Source organism: Lynx canadensis, chromosome D1 (genome assembly GCF_007474595.2).
Source record: "Lynx canadensis isolate LIC74 chromosome D1, mLynCan4.pri.v2, whole genome shotgun sequence".
NCBI classification, from domain to species: domain Eukaryota; kingdom Metazoa; phylum Chordata; class Mammalia; order Carnivora; family Felidae; genus Lynx; species Lynx canadensis.
Genome location: NC_044312.2, coordinates 64,702,616 through 64,725,121, shown reverse-complemented (window position 1 = coordinate 64,725,121; position 22,506 = coordinate 64,702,616). Strand labels below are relative to the sequence as shown.

Sequence of the window (22,506 nt, the reverse complement as noted above, 5' to 3'; positions counted from 1 at the left end):
GGGCAATGGAAATCCCAGACAGGGGGCAGTGTATAACTGCTCAGCTGCCTTAAGTTAGAACAGAGAGGGTAGCACACCAGAGTGACACAACACAGGCTTCACATCAGACAGGACTCAGGCATCTCTCTCTCTCTCTCTCTCTCTCTCTTTCACCTCCCAGAAACTGTTTCGTTGCTTCTAAATAGGGAACAATTCCTGCCTCAGGCTGAGCACACCAGGACAGTACATAAACAAAGGTACAGAAACTATCACATTCCCCAGGGTCTGGACTGACAGCAGGAACTATAAGAGCAGTCCCCAGCTCAAGGAAGGCACCAATTAGACACCATCTAGAATATCGTGCTCAAGAGTGGACCAGGCCACAAGCTAGAGAAACTAGTGCTGACCCTAAGGAGACGGAATAGAAACTCGGAAGGCTTGTGATCTGTGCACGTGAGAGGGTGTTCAAGTCAGAGAGGGCCTGAGGGACTTTGATTCTGGAGCAGTCAGCAGCAGGGGACACTGGTTCCTTCCATGGGCTCCAGGGGGAGAGCTGGGATCAGCGGACGCACGTTCTAGGGAAGTCCAGAAGATGTATCTAATAGAGCTGGGAAAAAACACAGGATGTGTCTTCTGATGTGATGAGCTCTCAGTCACAGAAAGCAAGTGCCAGACAGCAACATTAGGGGATGTCATAGGAAGATTCTTGCACCGGTGGCTGAGTGCGCCCCTGTGTTTAACCATGACACATCAGCACAGAAAGGATGAGAGCTGTCACACTCCTCTGATTATATGTGGAAGTCATAACATTCCCCCTTCCTAGCAATCAGATCTACAATGCCTTGTTAAAGATGGGTTTTTTTCTGAGCCTGTAAAACGGAGGAGGTAATAATAAATCCTATCCACAGTCAGTGAGGTGAAATCACATTACACAGCGGGGTGCACATAAACAGAAAATGGTAGAGGAAGCTTTGTCTTTCCTCCCGCACTCTTACCCGTTATGATTAACATACTTTACAGTTACAAAAGCTGTAACCTGCTAAATAAAAACACACCAGCAGACATGTGACCACAGATGCATGACAGGGGGCATGCAGTTAATATACCTTGGGTTCTATCACTGGGGAGAGCTGGTTCCCATCGACACACTATGCAGTGGCAAGAAGGATTTCACACATGTGGAGAAAGAGAGACCAGTGTTAGTCGCAAACAACAACTCAGGACCAGCTGCCTGCTTATATCTGCAGGGCTCATTCCCTCCCTCCCCATCTTTATGTCAGGTAATCACCAGCCATGATGGAAACACAGGCCACTGTCCAAGTCACGGACAGATGTTCTGGACAGCTGCCAGCAATCTGACCAGGAGGAGCAAGAGGCACAGGACCACAGGAACAGAGCCACTGAATGGGCCCAGTGGCCCCTGCCAGCTCCAGCCTTCATGGGTTTCCACTGTAATTACCAGCACTGGTACACTGATCAGACCAAGGGACTGTAGGCAGCAGGGCTCCATTAAGGTGCTCCGTCAGGGAAGGACCCCCCTGGTCTCCAGTGACCTTGCTCAAGAACCAGCATAGGGGTCACCCACATGGTCAAGGGCCACCCTCATATATGGGGCCACAAAGCTCTCCTCCTATCTTTCTAGACTCTCAAAAAAGCTTCCTCTCCAGTCTTCTAAATTATCCCATAACTCACTCCTGGGCTCATCAACTTTATTCACATTACTTCCTCATTCAAAATCTCTGTAATGCTCCCAAGTGGCTCTGGGGATATAGAGTCAGGATTCAAGACCTTCCATGGTTTGATCTGACTCATGGCTCTAAACTGACATCTTCCTGCTCCCTACACCTCAACATCTCCATCAACTCCAGGAAGCATTTCCTGTCCTGCCTCTACAATGCCTTGGGCCACACTTGACTGGTTGTCTCAAAATGTTCATGCAATTCCTGTTTCCCCATCAGCTTTAGAAAAGCCTCTATAAAGTGGGACCTGTATGTCCCAGCACTGCTGGGTAAGAAGTGACTCAGGAGTCTTTACGGAGAGGCTGATGGGCTGACCTTGTCCACAGGTTCACTTCTCAGGTCTTCTAGACTACATGAGAGCTTTTTCTGAGCCCTGGAAAAAACACAAAGGGAACAAAGAAACAGTTACTGGAGAAGGAGGTGCATGGTGTCAGTCATGCAGAGGACATTCCAAGTGTTTTACCAATGTCAAGTGGGTTTAGGGTCAAGTTCAGAAAAAAAACCACCCTCTAATCATAACCATTACATAGGAGACTGGTCCATTTCAGAGGACAGCCTGGTCAGACAACATGTTGCTGAGGGCATGAGAGCATCATTTAAATCCAAATCAAAAGGCCTTGACATTTCTGAAAAATCTAGAATACACTCAGTTCTATTACATCAATGGGAGCTAACTGTTACGTAGTCATAAAAGACAACCTGCAGGGTCAAAAGAGAGGAAAGGTGCCAGTACTGTCTTGTCTGTGAGTCTAAGATGGAATCCAGGGAGGAGGGCACTGTGCCACATTAAAGATGAGCACATTAGCCAGCCACAGCTCCAGAGCACCACCTGCTAGGATCTTCTCACCCTTTGCTCTGGCTCTGTATGCCCTGACTAGTCTGCTCAGGGGAATTTGCTTTCTCAGAGGTTATTTTGCAGCAAAGGGCACTAATTATACAGAGAAGAGGCAATGCCACTGGTGGTCACAAGGGTTACCTTGTGATAAGTCTCCTCAGCAATGATAGTTCTCTGTTTAGGCGAATAAAGCAGAATCTCTTGGTACATTGGTTTCTTGTGAGTCTGGTCAGTGTGAGTTAATCGGTGTTGACTTCCTCTTGAGTGAACTCATAAACTGACTGGCCAACTGCCGTCGCTGACACTGACATTTTTCTCTAGGGCTAAAGGCTGAGGGAAACAGTGGCTCTCTAGAAAGTGGGGTCCTGAACACATACATTCTGGAGACTCAGCAGCATTCTAGAGAAGCTTCTGTCATACTTAAGGCCAATGTCTCCAGACACCTTGGCTGAAAGACAGCCTGCTCTTGACAGTAGAGCCTCTAGATCTCCATCACAGGGGGCCCAACTTGGAAATGTTCTAAATTGTTGACATAGGGAACTAGAAATAGGTTCATTTTGGAGTGAACCAAGCAGATGGCAGCCAGGTAACCCCACAGGCCAGTGCATTATAAGCTCATTGCCATGTGAAGCTTCCCCAAAGCAACTGGACCAACCTCCCTATAGGATAAATGGCTCTCCCTGGGGAGCCTGGACTGTCACAGGGCTCTAGGGCTCCTGAGAGCAGGAAGGACTTTCAAGAGGGCCTGATAAAAATGAGACACACGTGATGGGATGCTCCCAGCCCCGAGGAGCTGCTGGAGGGCACAGATGACCTGCAGCCAGCTCTCCTTTGAGAATCCAACCCCCGGCCAGGTCTTTTCTTAGTGACAATGGCCCAGACCCTTAGCCCATGGGAAGGAAAGCCCCTCTGTGGCCAGAGGAGGTAGGCACAGTTCACGACTGCTCCACGGCTTGGGCCACATTGTGGCCGCTTCTGGGGCCTGGCATGCTTCTCTGACAGTGAAAGGGCAGGTGTGCCCAGGACATGGTGGCTGTGCTCACCACCACACATGGCCAGTTCCTGCCATGCAGGAGCCCCAAGAGGGTGTGAGGGCACAGCAGCTCTGGAGAAATGATCAGGCCTCCTACCTGGTTTCCAGTGATTTCTGCGGGAGTGGAGGTGGCCCCGCGGTGGGAGAGCTACATCTTGGAGGCATCTGTACCAGAAACAGAAGTCACCGTAGAGGACGGTTACTATCTAGAGACCTTTCCCCTTCTTTGGACAATTTCCCTTGGGGAGTTGCACTTCCTCCCTTGGGCACAGCCACGGTGGCTGTGTCAATACGGATGCCTTGCTCTTTCAAGATGCCAAGGAGAAAGGAGTATCGAAAACCTAGGCCAACCCATCCCTCCTTCCCGGGCCTGCGTCCACATCCCTGCAGTAGCGTCCTGACACCTGAACCCCTGGGGATCCTGCTGTTCCTGCCCTTTCTGAGCTTGGTTCTTCAGCTTTTCCTTTCATTCAAGGAGCCACCACACACCCTTTCAAAAACGTGCCTCTGTGGTGTAGGCTAGCCAGAGTCGATTTCTATCGCTTGCAGTGGGAAGCACTACAATTGTTATGAGCAACATCTACTGCCGGCCAGGCCCCATGGGGTGTGGGGGAAGCGCTCCCCTCATCAGACAGGCCATTAGGATAAAGATCAGTGTGCATGTCCTTAAGGTCCTGATACCTACACTGCAATATGGGGGTAGAGGGGAGGGAGGGGATACCACAGAAGAGGGTTTCAGAGGGGAGAACACCTGAGAAACAAGAATGGGCTTAGTGAGGAGGCAAAAAGGGAAGAGCATTGCGGGTGGACCAAACATGAGCTAATGGCGGTGTCTAAGGACAACACAGTCTGATGTCTTCAGTACTGTACTAAGTGTAAAGATGGCCTTTTCTCTAGGGCCCAGGAAGTACTTTTTTGGTCTACTATAGGGAGAACCCTGGCATTCTATAGGGCTGTTAAAAGCCTGAGCTTTTTGGCCAGATAGATGTGGATCCAATTCCAGGTTCTGCCATCTACCCGCTGTGTGACCTAAAGCAGATTATTGACCCTCTCTGAGCCTCAGCTTCACCATAATAAAATAAGAATCCCAGTGGGGTGTCATGAGGAGAAACGAGGTGAGCCCTATGTACAGGGCTCATCACAGGGACCCCACTGAGGTACTTGAGTGTCAATCACTGCTATTTTATTACTGTCAGCAATCTGGAATAAGCTCATTATAAGCTCATGTTGGGATGTTTGTCTGACTTAATAACTGGGTCACTCGATGACACTTTGCTCCTCCCTTAATTAAAAGGGTTGAGCTAGACCTCTGAGACCCTTTTCGGTGTGGCCATTCTAGAGTTTCACGAAACTTTTACATCCTGGGCCAAAGCCCCTTCTCCACTCGAGATCTGGATCTATGAGTTTCTTTGCTTATTTGTATCTCGTCTAAATGCAGAGAGGTTTGTATAAGAGGACCAGACTTTAAACAAGCAAAAGGGAAAGAAATCTGTATGCTGGTTACAGAGGCTGGAGGGGAGGGCTGCGGAATAGGAACGTATCACAGCAATAGGTGTGTTTATTCCCCTCAACGAGCAAGACACTTTCACTCGACAAATATTTGCATTCTCCTGGGCGTCAGACATTATTACGGACACTGGAGAAACAGGGAGAAATAAAATGAAACCACCTATGGTCTCTACTTACATCCCAGAGAGGAAGGACCAAAAGAAACAAGGAACTGGATTGAAAAGAAAAGTCCTACCCTTGAAAAGTCCAGTATCCACTATGCCACCCCTTGAGTGCTCATACAAATACTAACGCTGTCTGCATGTTGCATTCAGCCTGTGCTGCAAATACGACAGACAGCCCTCCCTGCCCTGTGACCTCCTACAGGAGCCCATGTACCCAGAGACTCAAAGAAGGCTCCCAATGTGCCCTGGAAATCTGCTGGGGGAGCTTTTAGAACACAGGCCTGTGCCTGGGCCCCTCTCCACCCTCGATGCTTTCCCCCAGGCCTTGGGGGCCACTCCATCCATTTAATTTCTCACCTGTCAAGATTTCTACCTGACAGGTACCTGATTTGATCCTCCCCCAAGCTCAGCGCAAGCTCCTAGGGCCTGCTGAAACCCCACATCACGGATGGAAACACAGCACCTCTGGCTTAAGTAATTCGTCAGGGCCTTTGTTTGCACTGTTCCACTTTCGGAAACTTCCCTCGAGTTCTTCTTCATTGATTGAGAGAGTTCTGTCTGCAGGCCCTAGAAGCATTAATGCAGAAGGAGGGGTCATTCCTGTGGGATTCATCTGAAACCTGTGATTACACCACAGATTTCTAACAGTGCTTCTTCATCAAGAAAAACTAAGACGTATATAAAGGGACATTACAGGTGTAATTCGTAAGATTCTTCGGGGAATCTGAGAAAGGGCTGTCATGAGGGTCATCTCAAGGTCAAAGCTCATGGGAGGAACAGAGAGAAGGCAGCCCTTACTATTCCTCCCTAACCTTCTCATTCCTTGGCCATGGGTCATGATGCTCTGACTCGACCCCAAATACCAAAGGAGGAGGGAAAATAGGGCTGTGATACATGTGCAGGGCCAGCGGAAGCTCAACCAGAAGGAGGTCCCTGAACACCCTCAAGGCGGCCCTCTCCTGTGAAGCAGCTGCTTTCCAGGGATCTGTGACAGGAGCCCGGGTCAATGACATGAATGGTATGGCGGGCAGCCTGACCCAGGCCCCACTGTGCTCACACGAACACTAACGCTGCCCGCATGGTACGTTCAGCCTGCGCAGCAAATATGAAACACAGATAGTCCTCCCTGCCCTGTGACTTCCTACAGGAACCCAGGTACCCAGAGACTCAAAGAAGGCCCCCAAAGTATCCTGGAAATCTGCTGGGGGAGCTGTCAGGAGGTGGACAAGCTCTAATCCCCAATGAGGGTATCGAACTGGTTTTTGGTCCAGGTTTGACTGCATTCACTGCCTCTAAAAGGTATCCTGGAAAAACACACAGGAGATCCCCAAGGATGGGGATTCCTAAGGGCTCATGTTAAAGGCTCTATTTTCTTGATAATATGCTTAGTCCACAGGAGCTCTGGGCTATCATTAGACATAGTTTCTAGAAACCAATAGCTGCCAGTTTCCCACTGTCCAGGACAGTCTAACCAGCTCCATTATCCAGCAGAGGATCTTCTCCAAATGAAGGTTAAGAACCTTCTAGCGAAATGCCCCTGGATTTAACACAATAGATGGAATACCTTTGGGAGAAAACAGCAGAATCCTCCTTTCCCTCACCTTGAGTTGCCATCACGATCTCCTTCACCCTCCGATACTGGTTTAACAGCCCTGTGAGCTCCTCTATCCGACGGTCCTGTCACGGTGGGAGAGCAGACTATATGTAAACACCACCACTGGCCCCACGGAGGATTTCATTTGGGGGCCCAGACTACATTCTGGGCACACTGAGAAGATGCTATGTGGAAACTAAGGGACACTTCGACGGGAAGTTCAGTGTCCAGCCTCCTTCCCACAGAGACTGGGTTCCCAGTGGTCTGACCCCTAGGCAGCTGCAAACATTCTTGCCTCTACCCAAAGGCTAGGAGTCCAATCCCTAGCCGTAAAACAATCCCTTCCAGACACAGCCTTCGAGGGGCTTAAACATTTCAGAGGCAGGAAACGCACTATCTCCCTACCCTCCTGAGGTAGCTTTTGGAATCTGTCTCCTGGATCGAATGCTGTCCTCTGGAGCTACATACAAAGAAAGATTAAAATAAAGCCATCCTATTTATCCCCAATACCCTCAACCTGTTCCTTAGGAGCCCGAGATTCCTTGCACAACAGGTGAAATTACCAGAGGAGATCAGCTCTTTCAGCAAAGGCCTGGGGACTTGGGAGGCCATGCAGATTTGGGCATTAGACAGACCTGGGTGGGAACCCTGGCTCCACTACCTACTGTTAATGAACCTTGGACAAAACTACTCAAGCACTTTGAAGGTCAGTTTCTTTATCGGTAAAATGCAGGGTTGTGATCCTAAGAGGTGATGGCCATCCCAGGTAAGTGCTCTATAATTACAGAGGTGGCTACTCTAGGATTACACAGGCAATCAGATGTGAAGAATGGAAGGCGGTGGGGTAAACACATTACGTGCTGCCTAGTGTCTCCGTGACGGGTCTGTCACCAGATTGTGTACATAGGAGATTGGTGGACTGCTCTCAAGTTTTGCCAAGAGTCTAAGCAGCAGTTATGGCATTTGGCAGTAACCACAGGGGTATTTTTTTCTTCCCCCTGCACCAGCACGAACAGGCATGACTTTATTCTGCATTTGGGAGATTTCACTTAGGCAAAGTCCCCAGGCATCAAAGCCAAAACAAACGGCTGAGGCTCAGTCTCCAAAAGGCAGAAGCCATTCTTCTGACACATCCCTGGGTCACTGGCCTGATGGGCATGACCCTGCCCAGAATATCAGAGACCAGTAGGGACGAAACAGCCTGTTAGCAGAGGAAGAATAGGGCTGCCTTGATGGACCATCTTACCTTATCTTCATTGGCAACAAGCAAAGTTTCCATCCCCATTTTCAGACGTTGAATTTCTTGGTCTGAAAGAATTTAGGTGTAGGGAGAATTATTTACACACAGACAGCCATCCCCACGTGCTAAGCTGCTAAGACTTCCCTTGTGAATAAATTGCATGTGGGCTCCTTTACTTCTTTAAGAGCCCATGACGGTGTCTGGTGTAGTCATTCTCATTAAATATTCGTTGGATTACTAAATGAATGGGAAAACCTAATCTCTCATGTTCTCTTTGTAGAAATTAGTGGGGAAAATACAAATTCCATTTACTCGAAGTTGACACAAAAGAACCCAAAAACCTTTCAAAACCAACATCTCAGAAGAATACAGACATTATTACTTGAGTGGGCATGTACCTGGGCTGCTAGCTAGTTTTAGAGAAAAATAATAGAGTCCCATGGATTGTAGCAAAGGAGAATTTAAAATAAGAAAGAAAAAAAAAAGTCTACAGCTGAATGAAGAAAAGAATGATTATGTAAAAGAGCTGGGTACTTGGCTTAATTTAAAACGCTATAGTCAGAATTGACTAAAGAATATTTAGACACATCTATAAATGTATTAAAACAAATTCTACAGTTAAGGAAAACTATCTTATTTCAGAAACCCACAGAATATCTCTATGGGCCCAGGCACTTGTGTCAGTCTGTTGTGGGCAACCTAAGGCCTGCTCTCACTCTGGACCTAATAGGGGCTCTTGATTTCTTCCCAAACTGGTCTGAAGGACGAGGTCAAAGGCCAATGCCTAAGGGAGCTGGAGGTCAGTCTGCTACATATTTAGGTCCAGGGAGTGGCACATAGTGGAATATTCAAAACAAGGACCTATCCCCATTCCTAAACTGATTATTACAAAAGGAAGAGGGGGTGTCTATATGAGAAAAGTCCAGGAGACAAGGGAACCAAAATATAGGCATCCCATTTGCAACAAGAATAGGAAGAGTAGACTTGTGTAAATAGTCACAGGGATTCATTTTCAGAGGACAATACAGAGTGCCCGTTCACTATCTTAGGCTCTTGGCAGCTGAAGAGCAACCCCACAGCCCCGTCTGTGGGATGAGGGTGGTAAGCTTCATATGAAGAGTGGCAAACCTCAGTGCTTTGGGCAGGACCCAACCTGAGCAGCAAATGACCAAAGGACCGGCTCCAAGAGTTACCGGATGATGGATCAGAAGGCCTGGACTCCAGAGAAACATAGTGTGGAGGGGGAAGGCTACCTGGCCTAGGATCAAGGCACAGAAAGCACTCCAACCAGATTAAGCATCATAGAGAGTCTGGGATATGTTACGGGGCCCCAGCATCCACCTTGAGCCATGGCAGGTTGGTGACACACTCAAAGGCTTAAGAAGACACTGAGAAAGACTAGGGGAGGCATGAACATATTGGTCACTAATTTTCTTCTCCAGCTTAAGCCACCGTTTCATGCCGCATAGCTTCCCACCCCAGCCAGGGACCCAAGCTAAGCAGTGCTGAGGCTGGGAGGGGACCTGGTAGTAAGGCCAATCCATAGGGCTACAGGACCTCCTCCAGCATCATTCTGCAGCCTCATGGGAAGAGGAAGGTATGTGATCATTTTGAATACAAGGTGGATAGCCTTAAATATTAAATATGTGTTAATAAGTGTATTTGAGGATTCATCCTCTTTTGAATCAGCAGACTTGGAACTGATGAGGGACCATTCACCATCCTTTCACTTACCCAGTATTTCTTAGGAGCCTACCATGGCTGAATGCTGTGTGAAGTTCTGTGGATATGGTCTCAAATAGGACAGACACAGTTCTTGCCCCACAGTGAGGACAACAATCTACCCAGAGACCTCCCCAAATGCAACCCTGATGAGTTTTAAGTGCTATGAGGGAAACAAAAAGAATGCTGAGCTAGAGAAAAATAGGACTGGGGGCATCTGGTTGAGGTAGGATAGCCAGGAAAGGCCTTTCTGAGAGGTAACATTTAAGTTGAGATCTAAAGATGAGAACTAGTGGATTTGTTTCTGTATCCTCGGGGCCTTGTATGAGTATCAAGCAGGTATCCATTCAAGGAGTGAACGGATTGCTAACTAAAGCCTCCCCTGTGGGAATGACACAAAGACAAGTCGTTCCAGTCAAGTGCAAAGAAAAGCTCCAGAGCTTAATGATCAGACTACATGTGAGAGAAGCCTTCAGGGTGGAGTCTTCTGGACAGGGGAGGGGCTCATGGCAATGGTTCCACAGTAGAACTGTGCTTTCTAGGCCCTTTCATGCACACTCATGCATGCATCTGTTCACTTGGATGTGTTTGCATACACAGGACATATGTGCACATCAGTAAGCCTACTCACACAGGCACACACATAATCATCCATAGACACACATGCCCAGAGGGCCCAGGGGCAACTCTCTCCCAGTCAAGCCAGTTACCTTTTTCTGCGTGGTCGCTGTGCAGGGCTGCAGTCCGGGAGAGCTGGCTGTGCAGGCGCTCAATTTCTGCATCCTTCAGGGCCACCTGCTCTTGCAGCTGGGCTACCTCAGCCTGAAAGAGCAACAGAGGATCCCCACCAACTCAGAGGGACTACCAGACTGTGATGAAGTACCTCAAGTCATTCATAGCCCGGGACGAGTGGGTCCCAGAACATGCTGGGAAGTCAGGAGCAGAGGCGCCAGAGGTGAGCAGTTAGAGGTGCTTACCGCTGTCCCCACCACATGGGGCTCTGCAGACTGAACTCATTCTCCCTGGCCAATCCGGTCCTGCCCTCAGCTCCCGCTGGTCACCTGCATCCTTCTACCTGACCAGGCTCTTACTTCCCCTGCCCTCTGAGGCCCAGTTGCCCCTGAGGCCCGAGGCGCTGGGGCTGTGTGCAATGGGAGAGCTGCTGATGCGCATTCTCTTTCCGGATGCGGTCTTCCTTCTCTCAGGGGATTCATGCAACGGCACAGATGTACATCATTGCAACGAGTGCATGCATCTTTCATTTATCCACACCCATACAGGAAACATAGTGGAAATCAAATCACTACTGGTAGGTAGACAAAGAGTGAGCCAAGAGTACCTCCCTCATGTACTCTCTTCATGCACAGCCACGGCCTCTGCCCAGCCTCCATATGAGCACCTATGCACGCTCACCCATATGTACCTCTATACAAGCGTTCAGATGTGCTGAGCAGATACACTTTTGCAAATAAAGTATGTAAGTACAGCCACAGATGTGATACATACATTCATACGTAGACATGCACGGGCAGTTGTGCTGGGTGCTTCACACACCTCTACTAGGCACCGCAGGTTAAATCTCACATGTAACAGTAGGTGTGACCGTCCGCACCTTCCCACGCTCGTGAGAAGATCAGAACCGTGTAGGTCCCATCCCAGGGGCCACACTGGCTTTGGAGCCAAACAAACTTGGATTCCCTCATTTCCTAGTTGGAGGATCTTAGGCAAGTTAACCTTTCTGAGTTAACTTCTGAGTCTTGCTTCATCTCTAAAATGGGGAAAACAGCATTGACCTCAAAGGGCTGTGGGGAGGATTAAATAAGATGATGGTCACGGACAACTTAGCCTAATGCTTGCTACACAGTAAGGGCTCAATAAATGCTGCTACTCTTGCTTCTCTCGTCTTATTCCTTTCCTAAGGGTAACCAGGTAGTTCTCTGAGCATCAAACCAGACAAAGAAAGGGGGTGAGGACCAACTCAGGAGCCAGCCAACATACAGCAAAGGCCTGTACTCTGGCCATCCCTCCCCATGTGGTAGCCCAATCACATCCCCCCTTCTTTCCTCAAGGTCATAGAATGGGATGCCATAGCTAACCTTCGAATAGTTTCAAGTGACCGAAAATGAGCACTGAGACTCTTGGTGGCTCCTCTGCCAACAGGCCTTGCGTTCAGTTTCAGGCACACTGAACGTCCACTCTGCCTCTGACCCCAGTGCTCACTGATTTCTTACGTGCAACCTCACTCAATCCTCACAGGAGCCCATGGGAGGAAGCAACATCACTGTGTGTCGCTACCGGGGAGACACCAGGAAGAGTGCAGGATGCGATGCCCAAGTCACAGGGCCACTTAGTGACCAGGACGCAAACCCCACCTGCTCGGGAGCCAGCTTCTGAATCAACAGCACAGATGAAGGCTACTATTATGGGCCGAGAGCTCCCTGAGCCCACCTTAGGGGTTCTGAAAGAAGCTTCCCTAACATTCCTCAAATGGGAAAAGAGAGGGCCATGTAAAGAAAAAAAGAGGCAGCAAGGGGTAGGCTCTCCTTCTTCTGAAGTGCCCTATGGAGCCCTGCCCCTCTGCTCTGTGGCATCTACCCAGAGAGGCCAGAGAGCAAGCCCAGCGGTGTCAAGCTGCTAGCTGAGACCTACAGCCACGCAGCACTGTCCCCTAGCTCACTCAGGACCTCGGTGCCTGCGGGCCTACAACTAACAGCCTCGGTGGCTTCTGAATACCTTAGCCTTGAGCCTTTCGGTCCAAATGCCTCTTATTTCTACAAGGACCGTACTATTCTTAGAAGATCTTCTCCTAACCTTTCTTGGACCTTCCACGACCATTTTTCCCTTTCTTTGCAGACCAAGTGAGAGCTGGTCTCTGTTAGGAATCTGCATGCCTGATGCTGGTCTCCAGGACCCACAGTGGATCTCAGTGATATGGGTGAGGCAGAGCCCAGCACAATGAGGTCCCTTGTCTCTGAAGCCTGCCTCTGGGTGAGATCATCTATTTAAAACGCTATAGACTAGGGGCGCCTGGGTGGCTCAGTCTGTTGAGCGCCAACTTCGGCTCAGGTCATAATCTCACGGGTTTGTGAGTTTGAGCCCCGTGTGGAGCTCTGTGCTGACAGCTCAGAGTCTGGAGCCTGCTTCGGATTCTGTGTCTCCCTCTCTCTCTACCTGTCCCCTGATCATGTACTGTCTCTTTCTCTCTCTCAAAAAATAAAACATAAAAATAATTTTAAAAAATTAAAAAAATAAATAAACTAAGTGGCTGAGTCCCAGCTGCCAGGTGTCAATTTCCAGAGGATAGGACAGAAATGACAGGTGCTCTGCTGTGCTTAGCATAGTACCTGTGCCCATAGCTGGGAAGTCTACAACAGGCTACAAGCCCTCTACCTGACCACGAGGGCAAAGGATGCCACTGCCATGGCCACAGAGGCTGGAGCTGTGTGGCCAGAGGTCTGAGGCAAAGGTGTGCGGGCTGGTGCCAGGCAGATGGGTGCTCCAGCTCCCCGTAAGTACTCAGCTTCGTTAAATCCAGGGATCACCCCTGATTGCTGCCCTGGAAGATGAGTTGCCTTCAGGGGCTGACAAGCTTTATGCAGAAGACTAAAGAACTTTCAAGAATAGTACAGGCTTTTACTTGCAGGGAATCAGGATTTTATAAGAAAGAGAGCATGGATTTTGGAATGACACAGATCCAGGTCTGGACCTCACCTTGGCCACCTTGGGCTTTGGTTTTCTAGCCACTGAAATGGGGATAATAAATCAACAGACCTCACTAGGTTATTTTTACGGATCAAATGAGAAAATGTGGGCAAAGAGCTTGATGCATTCTGGCACAATTAGGAGGTGCCCCTTACCCAATAGTTACTGAGTAACCTGTAGTATCTCAAAGGTCTCTATGCCAAGGCAAAGAGCTCAGGTGACCTAAAAAGAGTTGTTTGGTTTTATAATACATGGTTGTACAACTTCAAAGGCTTCCCCAAGACAGGACTCGCCTGAGTGGAATTCTGTGACAGAAGGCTCTGAGCTATTTGAGAAAATCACTGCTGCTGGAACAGGTACAGCACAGTACACACAAGGGTGCACTTAGATAAAAACAGGGCTGGAGACAAATGTGCTGGGATTGCCTAGGTTGGTGCTGACTTGGTAAGATCTCGGGAAAGTTACTGAACTGCTCTGTGCCTCGGCTTCCTCATTGGTAAACGGTTAAGAAAATCATTTTATACAAGCAATTATACAGATATTAATATCATGTTCAGAGTTTTAAGAGCATGACATAAATTGCATATAAATTATCAACACTAGAAATTGGAGAAAAAGCGAGCGAGATTCCCCCCAAAGAGAAATTCCTAGAAGGAAATATTAATAGTGGTAGCTCCTAGGTGGTATAAGGGTGACTTTTATCCATTTTTTTATGGTTTAAAGATTCTCTGTGATGAGTATTGTTTTCATAATCATTAAAAGTTAACTTACAGAAAAAAATAAAAGTATAACCAGAAATTAGGAAAACTCTTAAGTACTTTTTAAAACCCTAGTAAGAAATAAAAATGAAAACCTAGTTAACACCTCTGGGTGGCGCTACAGAGGCCTTAGTGAAATAGCAGGTGTGCTTTCAGGGGGCTGCCTGGACCAGGCTCCCTCCCGCAGGCAAGAATGTTCCTCCAGGGCTATTCCTTCCCCAGCCCAGGCTGCTGAGCTCCCCAGTTCCATAGAAACATGGTTTAGTTAAAACAACAAAGTAGTGGAGTGCATTCAATGCTAAAATACAGCATGCCTATTTAAACCAACTAGTTATTAAAAGGGACCGCTAAATTTAAAGTGATGCAGCCGAGGTAACATCGACGTTCATCTGCCTTAAGACTTCTCACTTGCTCACAGCCCCTTACTGGTCCCATGTCACCCTAGGGGTGCCACAGGACACAGCAAGACGAAGGAGCTCAGCTATTCCAGCAGTGCATGATCTCAGGGGGCTTTCCCTAGGAGAAGAGCCTTCCCAGATCAAAGCTATCTACATGCACAATCTGTGCACTATTGCGTGTGCACACAGTAGGGTCAATCTGCACTTCTCCAGCTCAGATCCCGAGCTTGAACGCAGACCCTCCCCACCGGGCCTCAGCACCTCTCCGTAAATATAAGAACTGCCTTTTACCTTAGTGGCCTTCAGCTTCCACTCATACTGATTCCGTTCATTCTCCAACTCTTCTACCTTGATTTTGAGGTGCCTGAGCTCTTGCAGTAACTCCTAGAAGGATAAGGGACAAAAACAAAGTTCTGATGGTTACAGAGCATGATGTTCCCTGGATAACCCTGGTTAGGCTCATGCAGGGGATGCCATGGGCAAGAGATCCCGTGTCATGTTCAACACTGCAGCTCAAATCCTTAAACATGGTCCTGTTTCAGGAAAAGCTGTGGGCCATTCGAAAACAGAAGCCAGGGCTTCCAGGCATACGAAGAGAAAACTTTTTTTTTTTTTTTTTTTTCTTTAGAACTAGTTCTGCCTGCCCCTTTCTGACATCCATGTCCTCTGTGGGGTGTGCCCAAATCATGCACAAATGTGGAGGTGCAGGACAAATAGGACTTGGGAGCCAGAGGAACAGAGATACAAAAATGAAGCAGCTTCTTACAGACAAAGTAGCAGGAAGCAGGCTAGGTGGGCGCACCTCTTTGTGCTGGGGTGTGGGGCAAGGAACCCCAAGAGGGGTGTGTGATCCTGGAAGGCTCCAGAGAAGAAGGGGAAGCCAGCAGGACAGAAAACACTAAGATAACAAATGCCAAATGCAGAGTGCTCTGGGGCGGGGGTCGGCTTGAAGAAAGGAGGGAAGGAGAAGGCAGACCGGCGGAGGGTGGATGCAGGAGGCACAAAGGGAGACAGTCTGTTGGGCTAGGGCAGAGGACAGGTGGCATGAGTGGGAGGTAAGGCCAGAAAGTAAGGTGCAGCCCTACCAGAAAGGCTTTGGATGAAAATACAAAGAGCTTTGAGGCCATTCTTTGGCAGTAGGGAGCCACTGAAAGTTGCCGAGTGAGGAAGGGATGGTTGACCAGCTTGCCCGGGGTGAGTTGGAAGTCAGGTTTGTTTCTTCCAACTACAGGGACCTTGCTCCCTAAACTACTCTTTCAGCAAAGACGACACCACTGAGCACCCTTGTCCCAAACCAAGTTTCCTTTAGTGGATAATTGGTCCTGCCAACTGGCTCCTATCAGAAAAATTAATGTGTATGTGATCACTTCCAGACTTCTGAACTCCAGATTCCCACAGACTCCCGACCTAACACCTCTAGGCAGGCATCTCACGACTGTCATGGCCCAAGTGGAACACTTAATTCCCCCTTTTAGACATTCCATCCTCACTAAATGGCAGCTCCATCCACCTACCTCCCTGTGCCAGAAACCTGGGGCCCATCCTTGGCATCTCCCTCGCCCCGACAGATGCAATCTATCCCCAAGCCTTGTTAAGTCTATCTCCAAGGAAGTGGACCTCTCCTTTCTCTCCAACTGAACCACCACTACTCTGATCTAGCAGTTCATATCTACAGGCCGGGCAGTCTCTCCAGGGGTCACTCATCTGTCGTCTTGCCCTTCTTAAAGCCACTGTCCCCCGCGGCATCCAGGGGAACAACACAATTAAAGGACAAATCTGATCCTGGCGCTCCTCTGCTCCTCAAAACTCATATGCTCTCACCAGCACTGCCTGGCCTGACCCGGTGCCCTGCCTGCCTCTTAGATTACTCTCTCCCCCCAGTGATGCACCAACCAAACTGGATACTTTTTAGTTCCTCGTCTACTTGGGCCTTTACACACACCGCTCCCTCTTGTCTGGAGCGGTCTGCCAGGTGAATTCCCACCGATCCTTCCTCAGGCCTCCTCAGCAAAGCTATCCCAACCTCTACACCATATTCGGGTGTGGCAGAGTATATCCTTTCTGGTGTGGCACCCTGTATCTCTCCTACGTCATTTGCAATTACATACCTACTGGTCTGATCGCTAATGGCTGGTTCTCCTCCTGTGTGAACTCCAGGAGGGGTTTGGTTAACTCCGAGCATGCTTTGCTCACCACTGGCACATGGTAGGTATGTATTATTTCCCAATGAACGAACACGGAAACTCAGTTCATCGTTTAACTGACCTGGAGCTCTTTGTGTTCTGAGATAGTCTGCCAGAAAGTTCCACTGCTTACACTTGAACTTTGTAGGGTAATCCACTAAGATTTCCTTACAGCCAAGGTAAACGTTTATTGATGCCTCTTTTCAAAAATGTCTTCGAAGCTAAGGTCATTGTACCCATGACCCGCAGCATTAGATTTTAAGGCCTGGTGGGACTTCCAGCCGACCCAGGATGGTTTTCTGAGAATGTTTCTGGCCCTGCCTGAGAGGCTGCCACCATGGAGACACAGAGCATGATGACAGCCAGGCTCTGATGACCTTTGGCACATCCTCCTCTTTCAAGGTTGTCTGTGGTGCCCATCATCGGCTATAAACACTGGTACAAACGTTAGCCTCTTTTAGACGTCTTTCTGGGTTGACCCACTCAACATGGGGCACTCCCAGGACTTCTCTATTCAAATCCACATTTACCTCTGGGCTCTCATTTCTCCCCCTTGTCATTTAATGTAGGAGGAAATCTCCCCACCTCAACCCCCACCTGCCCCCAAGCTCCCCCTCTAATGTCTGATTCTGGGTAGAGCTTCAGCATGTTCCACGGTTGAGTATGGGTTGTGATAATTTCCCACAGAGCTGAGGCGGACCCTCTGTAATGCTCACAGCTACTATGACCTTGACCTTCCTTCAGGCTTCCAAGTCCTCTTCGACAGTAGGTCTCAGAGGCACAGACTCCGCTCTGTGCAACTGCCATCACCAGGTCCAGTCAGGTCACGCAGGCCCCGGTCCCACCAGGATGAGGGGACAAGTCCAGAACACCGGTCAGGTATACCCCATAGGGTCCAGAGGTCATGAAATCCCTCTAATGCGATTAGGTGGGGAATTTTTCCTAGAAATTCAAATGATGACCTAACTGTCATAGCAAAAGGAAACTGGTGTTCTATTTTCTCACTAGGGATTAACTTCCTTAAAAATAAACTTGAAAGGATTCTCTCAAGATGCTATTTTTTCTTTAAAAAAGAAAATAAAAATCACACGAGATAAAACTTCATTTAATCTCCCAGCCCAGGAGGAGAATCAGCGCCTGAGTCACACCTGGGAAGGGGAATCCTGAGGCTTCCTTTTGCATGAATGCCCGTCCCTCAGGGCACCTGACACACCTCATTCCCAGCCCTGAGGAAGGCCAGTGCCACCACCTGGCCAAGGGTTGGCCTCACCCGCTCAGACCCTGCTCTCTGAGGGTCGCAGAGCTCAGCTCAGACCCTGAGGGGAGTGCACCAGTCCCAAGCTCTGCCCGGAAGTAACAATAGAGCCGTGTTAAGCCACTGCACTCGCTTGTGGTTAGGAGAAAGCCCAGCCCCTCCACCAGTGAAATGCCCCCACACGCATGCTCTGATATACTTAAGTGTGGTTCCTACAGGTGACCCCTCCCAACAGGCACAGTCCTGGCCGCAGGGCGAGGGCTCGGCTGCGCTGTCACCAGCCGCCACCTCCTCAGGGCGGCCCCTACTGAGTAAGAGGCGCTCTTGAATCTGCCTGTGGATGTCCAGCTGCAGCCTACACATCTGCTCCTGCAGCTCACTGATCACATTCAGAACCGACTGCAGGAAGGAAGAGAGAGGAGAAAAGAGCACTCAGGGTCAGTCAGCTCTCAGACACAAAGCTCCCCAGGAGAGCGGCCCAGAGAGAAGGAAGCATGCAGGGGGCGAGCTGCAGGGGGCGACCCAGAGGTGACCGCCCACTTTCTTCACGGGAACCAAAAGACCTGGTATTTTTCCTGAACCCACCCCCTCTACGGGGTGGTCCTGCAGTCTGAGCAAACCCCCGGCAGCTCCTCTGTGCCACGCAGTGGGGGTGCGGTGGGGGGGCATCCTTGCACACCAACGAGGCACCCGGCCCGGCGGCAGCAACAGAGACAGGCGCACAGACACGACCCCTCTTACACACGCCCGGGTATAGCTGCCCCTCTCCCGCCCCCCAAACACACCGACACCCACGCGGTGACGTGTGGCATATACCACGCTCGCACACACTGGTACGTCCCCAACTCTAAACTCTCCCTCACGCCCATACCAGACCTTACTCCTTCACTTCCCATTCCAAACCAGACTTCCTCTGTAGCCTAGAGAACATCTTGGCCCTTATATGTCCACTTTGAAAAGCTGCAGCCCCTGGAATTCATGCCTACTCAGTTCTGAACCCCTGTCGCCCACAGGTCTGCTGGAATCTCCCTTTTCTACTCCCTAGACATTTAGTCACCGTGTAGAGGCACACACGTAACCATGACAGTCTGTGAGTGCCACCATCCTGAAAACCATGGGGCTTCCAGGGAGTAGTGAGTGGCTAGTTCTGTGTGGGTCAAGAGGAAGGGGCGGCACGAGGCTAGGTGATGTCAAGCAGGCACCTCTGGACCCCTTGCCTGCAGGTGGGAATGGAGAAGAGAGCGCCACACGCCTGGGTAACGCGGCTCACGACAGTGCCGCTTGTGGCAGCCAGAAACTGGAAAGGCTGAGGGAAACTATGAGCAGCCCATGGGGCAGGGATGCGGACTTAAGGAAAAATCACAACAGAGTGGAACAGAGACCTGGGTGGACAGGGTGGCAGCCAATGAACCTGTCAGGCCTCCCTGCCCACCTTTACTGATATTCTAAACACCGGCATCTGGTACTGGGGTCAGCCACCGGCACTGTGGGGACTGCCCAGGCACGCTGGGAAGAAATTGCCCATCCCCAGTAGTGACAGCGGGGTCTAAGAAGAAAAACTCCCATCTCATATCTTGTTTTGTACATCCCCTTCTCCAGTGTAGAAGGGAAAGGGGGTCTGAGCGGCAGCTCGGGGCTGAAAGGATGCTGGGTGAAGGTGCCCGCCCTCCTGTCTGGTGATGCCATTTGGACTCAGAGCGGCAGGGCAGTCCTCGCCGTCGTCAGCAGGCCTGGGGCCTCCCAGCCACTCATCCTTTGAGCTAGCTCACCTGAATTGGCCCAGACAGCCCAGGCTGTCTTCCTCCAGGGTCATCTGTCTTATAGCATTTTCCTACCAAGATGAGAGGATTGGGCTGAGAGGTCAGGGTGGCCTTTCTGGGCCTAAGTGCCCTGGACCTCAGATCTCTACCCAGCTTCATTGTTACTGGTCCCTGCACCCTGATGGGCCACTTACCAACGGGCTGGGGCCATACCTGCCGTCTGTGTTCTCAACTGCAGTCCTAGTGGAGACACTGGGCTCTGACGTGGCCTTTGTTCTGTGTGCCACTGGGTTCCAAACCCCCTGCTGGCTTAGCACACTTGCCTGACAAGGGTAGAGGATTCACGCCTGACTGGCCTGAGCTACTAGGCATCACAGTCCAGCTCTATCTCCTGTTGTGAATTTGCCACCGTTGGAAGGTGCTAAACAAAGACGGTCCACATTCAGTTCGTTCGTGCTTTTTCATCTGAGAAGTCTCAGAGTCTTTTGGTACTTTAACTACTTAGCATACCTGCTGGGTGGCAAGAATTAAGAGGGAGGAAAGGAGCTGGAATTGGAGGCCCCAGCAGGGGATGGGGGTTGGGGATAGGGTTAGCTAAGCACAAAGCACATATGGGGGGTTCAGGTAGACCCTAGATGAGCAACAACAAGTTAACAGAGATCTTTCCAATGGTCTTGATCTTTGTAAAGTAGGTAAGGTTGCCCTCTCAAAAGATGTAGCAGCGAAACAAAAGGGGGTACAGATTTAGAATGTGTAAGCATGAGAGGAGGAAAGGTAGGTATGGATAAAAGCAATACTAAGGCAAGGGGAAGATTTAGCTGGGAATTCATGAGCATGAGGGCAATTAACAGAAAAATTAATCCTCTGACCAAGAGCCCCGGGCCGGAAGGAAGGATGGCCAGTTAATCAAGGATAGAGCTAAAAGCAATCCCCCAAGGTAAAAGATCGGCATTTACGTCCCCAGAGAGGGAGGTCAGCCTGTTATGGGCGACTAAGCCACGACGGGCATAGGCATGATGCTGTCGAAGTGTGCAGGCAGCTACAGACTGCCTTTCACTTTTGTAGAATGAGGGTCTATCTCATCAGGTTACCTCGAGGGGTTACCCAGGTGAGCCTTAGGTGAAGCACCTGGCACGGGGCCTGGCACACGGGAGGCATCCGACAAATGTGAGTTCACTTCCCCCACTGCTGCTCCTTTACCAGGTGTTTGATACGTAAGAAATGAACCAAACTGGGAGAACAGAAAACACCCAATGGTGACCTAGTTAAGGCCCACGTGACATTGATGGCTAACAACAAAAGCCCAGCGGCTCCGCACTCTTCTGGCGTGCTCACCTTATTGGCCACTCTTTCCCAGAACCTTTAGTCCCTAAGTCCACTGGCCTTGCTGGTTTTCAGACCTGCTTGTCTCTCTTATAGAAGCTTCCCTCAATTGTTAAACCTCTCAAACGAGGAGTCTAAACTTGCTGCCTGATTTCATCATCGCATTCATTCCCTCCCCTCCCCCTGCACCAGTGGCCTCCAGGCAGACCAGCTCTGTCCCCAAGACTGATGAAGGACAGGGCTCTTCCTCACGGCCCCAGGGCCCTCTTCCTGGTTAAATCACAGGCGTGCTCCCGTCCTCAAACTGCTTGCCTCCCTCTTGAAGTGTTTCCTTCCCTACCTTTAGCGATTTTCCACCACTCAGGTTCTTACCTCTTTTACCCCTTTTCTGACAACCTAGCTATTGCTCAAGTCTGTGTAGGTTTTTATGGATCCCGATGCTGGCTAGTCGAGTTGATTTTTCTTTGGCGTCATGTCATCACTGCTTTATGATTTTCTAGATCAGCATGCACGTTACACATTAAAAATGCTCAATTAGGGGCACCTAGGTGGCTCAGTCAGTTTAGGGTCCGACTTCGGCTCAGGTCATGATCTCACAGTTCGTGGGTTCCAGCCCCATGTCGGGCTCTGTGCTGACAGCTCAGAGCCTGGAGCCTGTTTCGGATTCTGTCTCCGTCTCTCACTAACTGTTCCCTACTCACACTCTGTCTCTGTCTCAAAAATAAATAAACATTAAAAAAATAAATAAATAAAATGCTCAATTGGTAGGAGGAGTAAAGGCAGAGGACTCTCACCCTCTACAATAAACCTTCCTAGACATGGTCTATAGATGCTATTATCATGGGGGTACCAATATGCCTCTCTTAGCATCCATCCTATACTCCTCCAGCTCATCCACAAGATTCCCCAAGCAGGGTTTGTGCAATGCCTCACAGAAGTATACATTTATCAGGTCTATTCCACCAACGCGTTCCCAGCCAGACACAGGAGGTCAAGCTGATGTAACTCACTATATTTTTTTTGTTTTTAATTTTTGAGAGAGTGAGAGCCTGCAAGCAAGAGAGGGGCAGAGGGAGAGGGAAACAAAGGTCCAAAGCAGACTGGGCACTGAGAGAGCACAGAACCCGATGTGGGGCTTGAACTCAGAAACTATGGGCCAAAATCAAGAGTTGGACGCTTAACTAAGCCACCCAGGCACCCCAATGTAACTCACTCTTAACACAATCCCTACTTGATCTTCTGGCCTCCCACAAACCATCATAGGGTTGGCCCCAGCCTCAACAAACTAAATTTTATGGAACCCATCTAACTT

The 22,506-nt window shown here is 49.6% G+C and overlaps 1 protein-coding gene across 13 annotated transcripts in view; it reads right to left on the bottom strand.

Annotated features, from left to right (window-relative positions):
* PPFIBP2 (PPFIA binding protein 2) overlaps positions 1 to 22,506 on the bottom strand; it is a 143,950-nt gene that overhangs the window by 19,945 nt on the left and 101,499 nt on the right. For all 13 annotated transcript variants that reach the window (XM_030331823.1, XM_030331827.1, XM_030331828.1 and 10 more), the window contains 8 exons: positions 14,965 to 15,057; positions 10,526 to 10,637; positions 8,100 to 8,161; positions 6,861 to 6,936; positions 5,723 to 5,826; positions 3,684 to 3,751; positions 2,034 to 2,091; positions 1,086 to 1,127 (listed from right to left, as the gene is read on the bottom strand). In XM_030331823.1, coding sequence (XP_030187683.1) covers positions 1,086 to 1,127; positions 2,034 to 2,091; positions 3,684 to 3,751; positions 5,723 to 5,826; positions 6,861 to 6,936; positions 8,100 to 8,161; positions 10,526 to 10,637; positions 14,965 to 15,057 — 615 coding nt within the window. The remainder of the gene's footprint in view (positions 1 to 1,085; positions 1,128 to 2,033; positions 2,092 to 3,683; positions 3,752 to 5,722; positions 5,827 to 6,860; positions 6,937 to 8,099; positions 8,162 to 10,525; positions 10,638 to 14,964; positions 15,058 to 22,506) is intronic.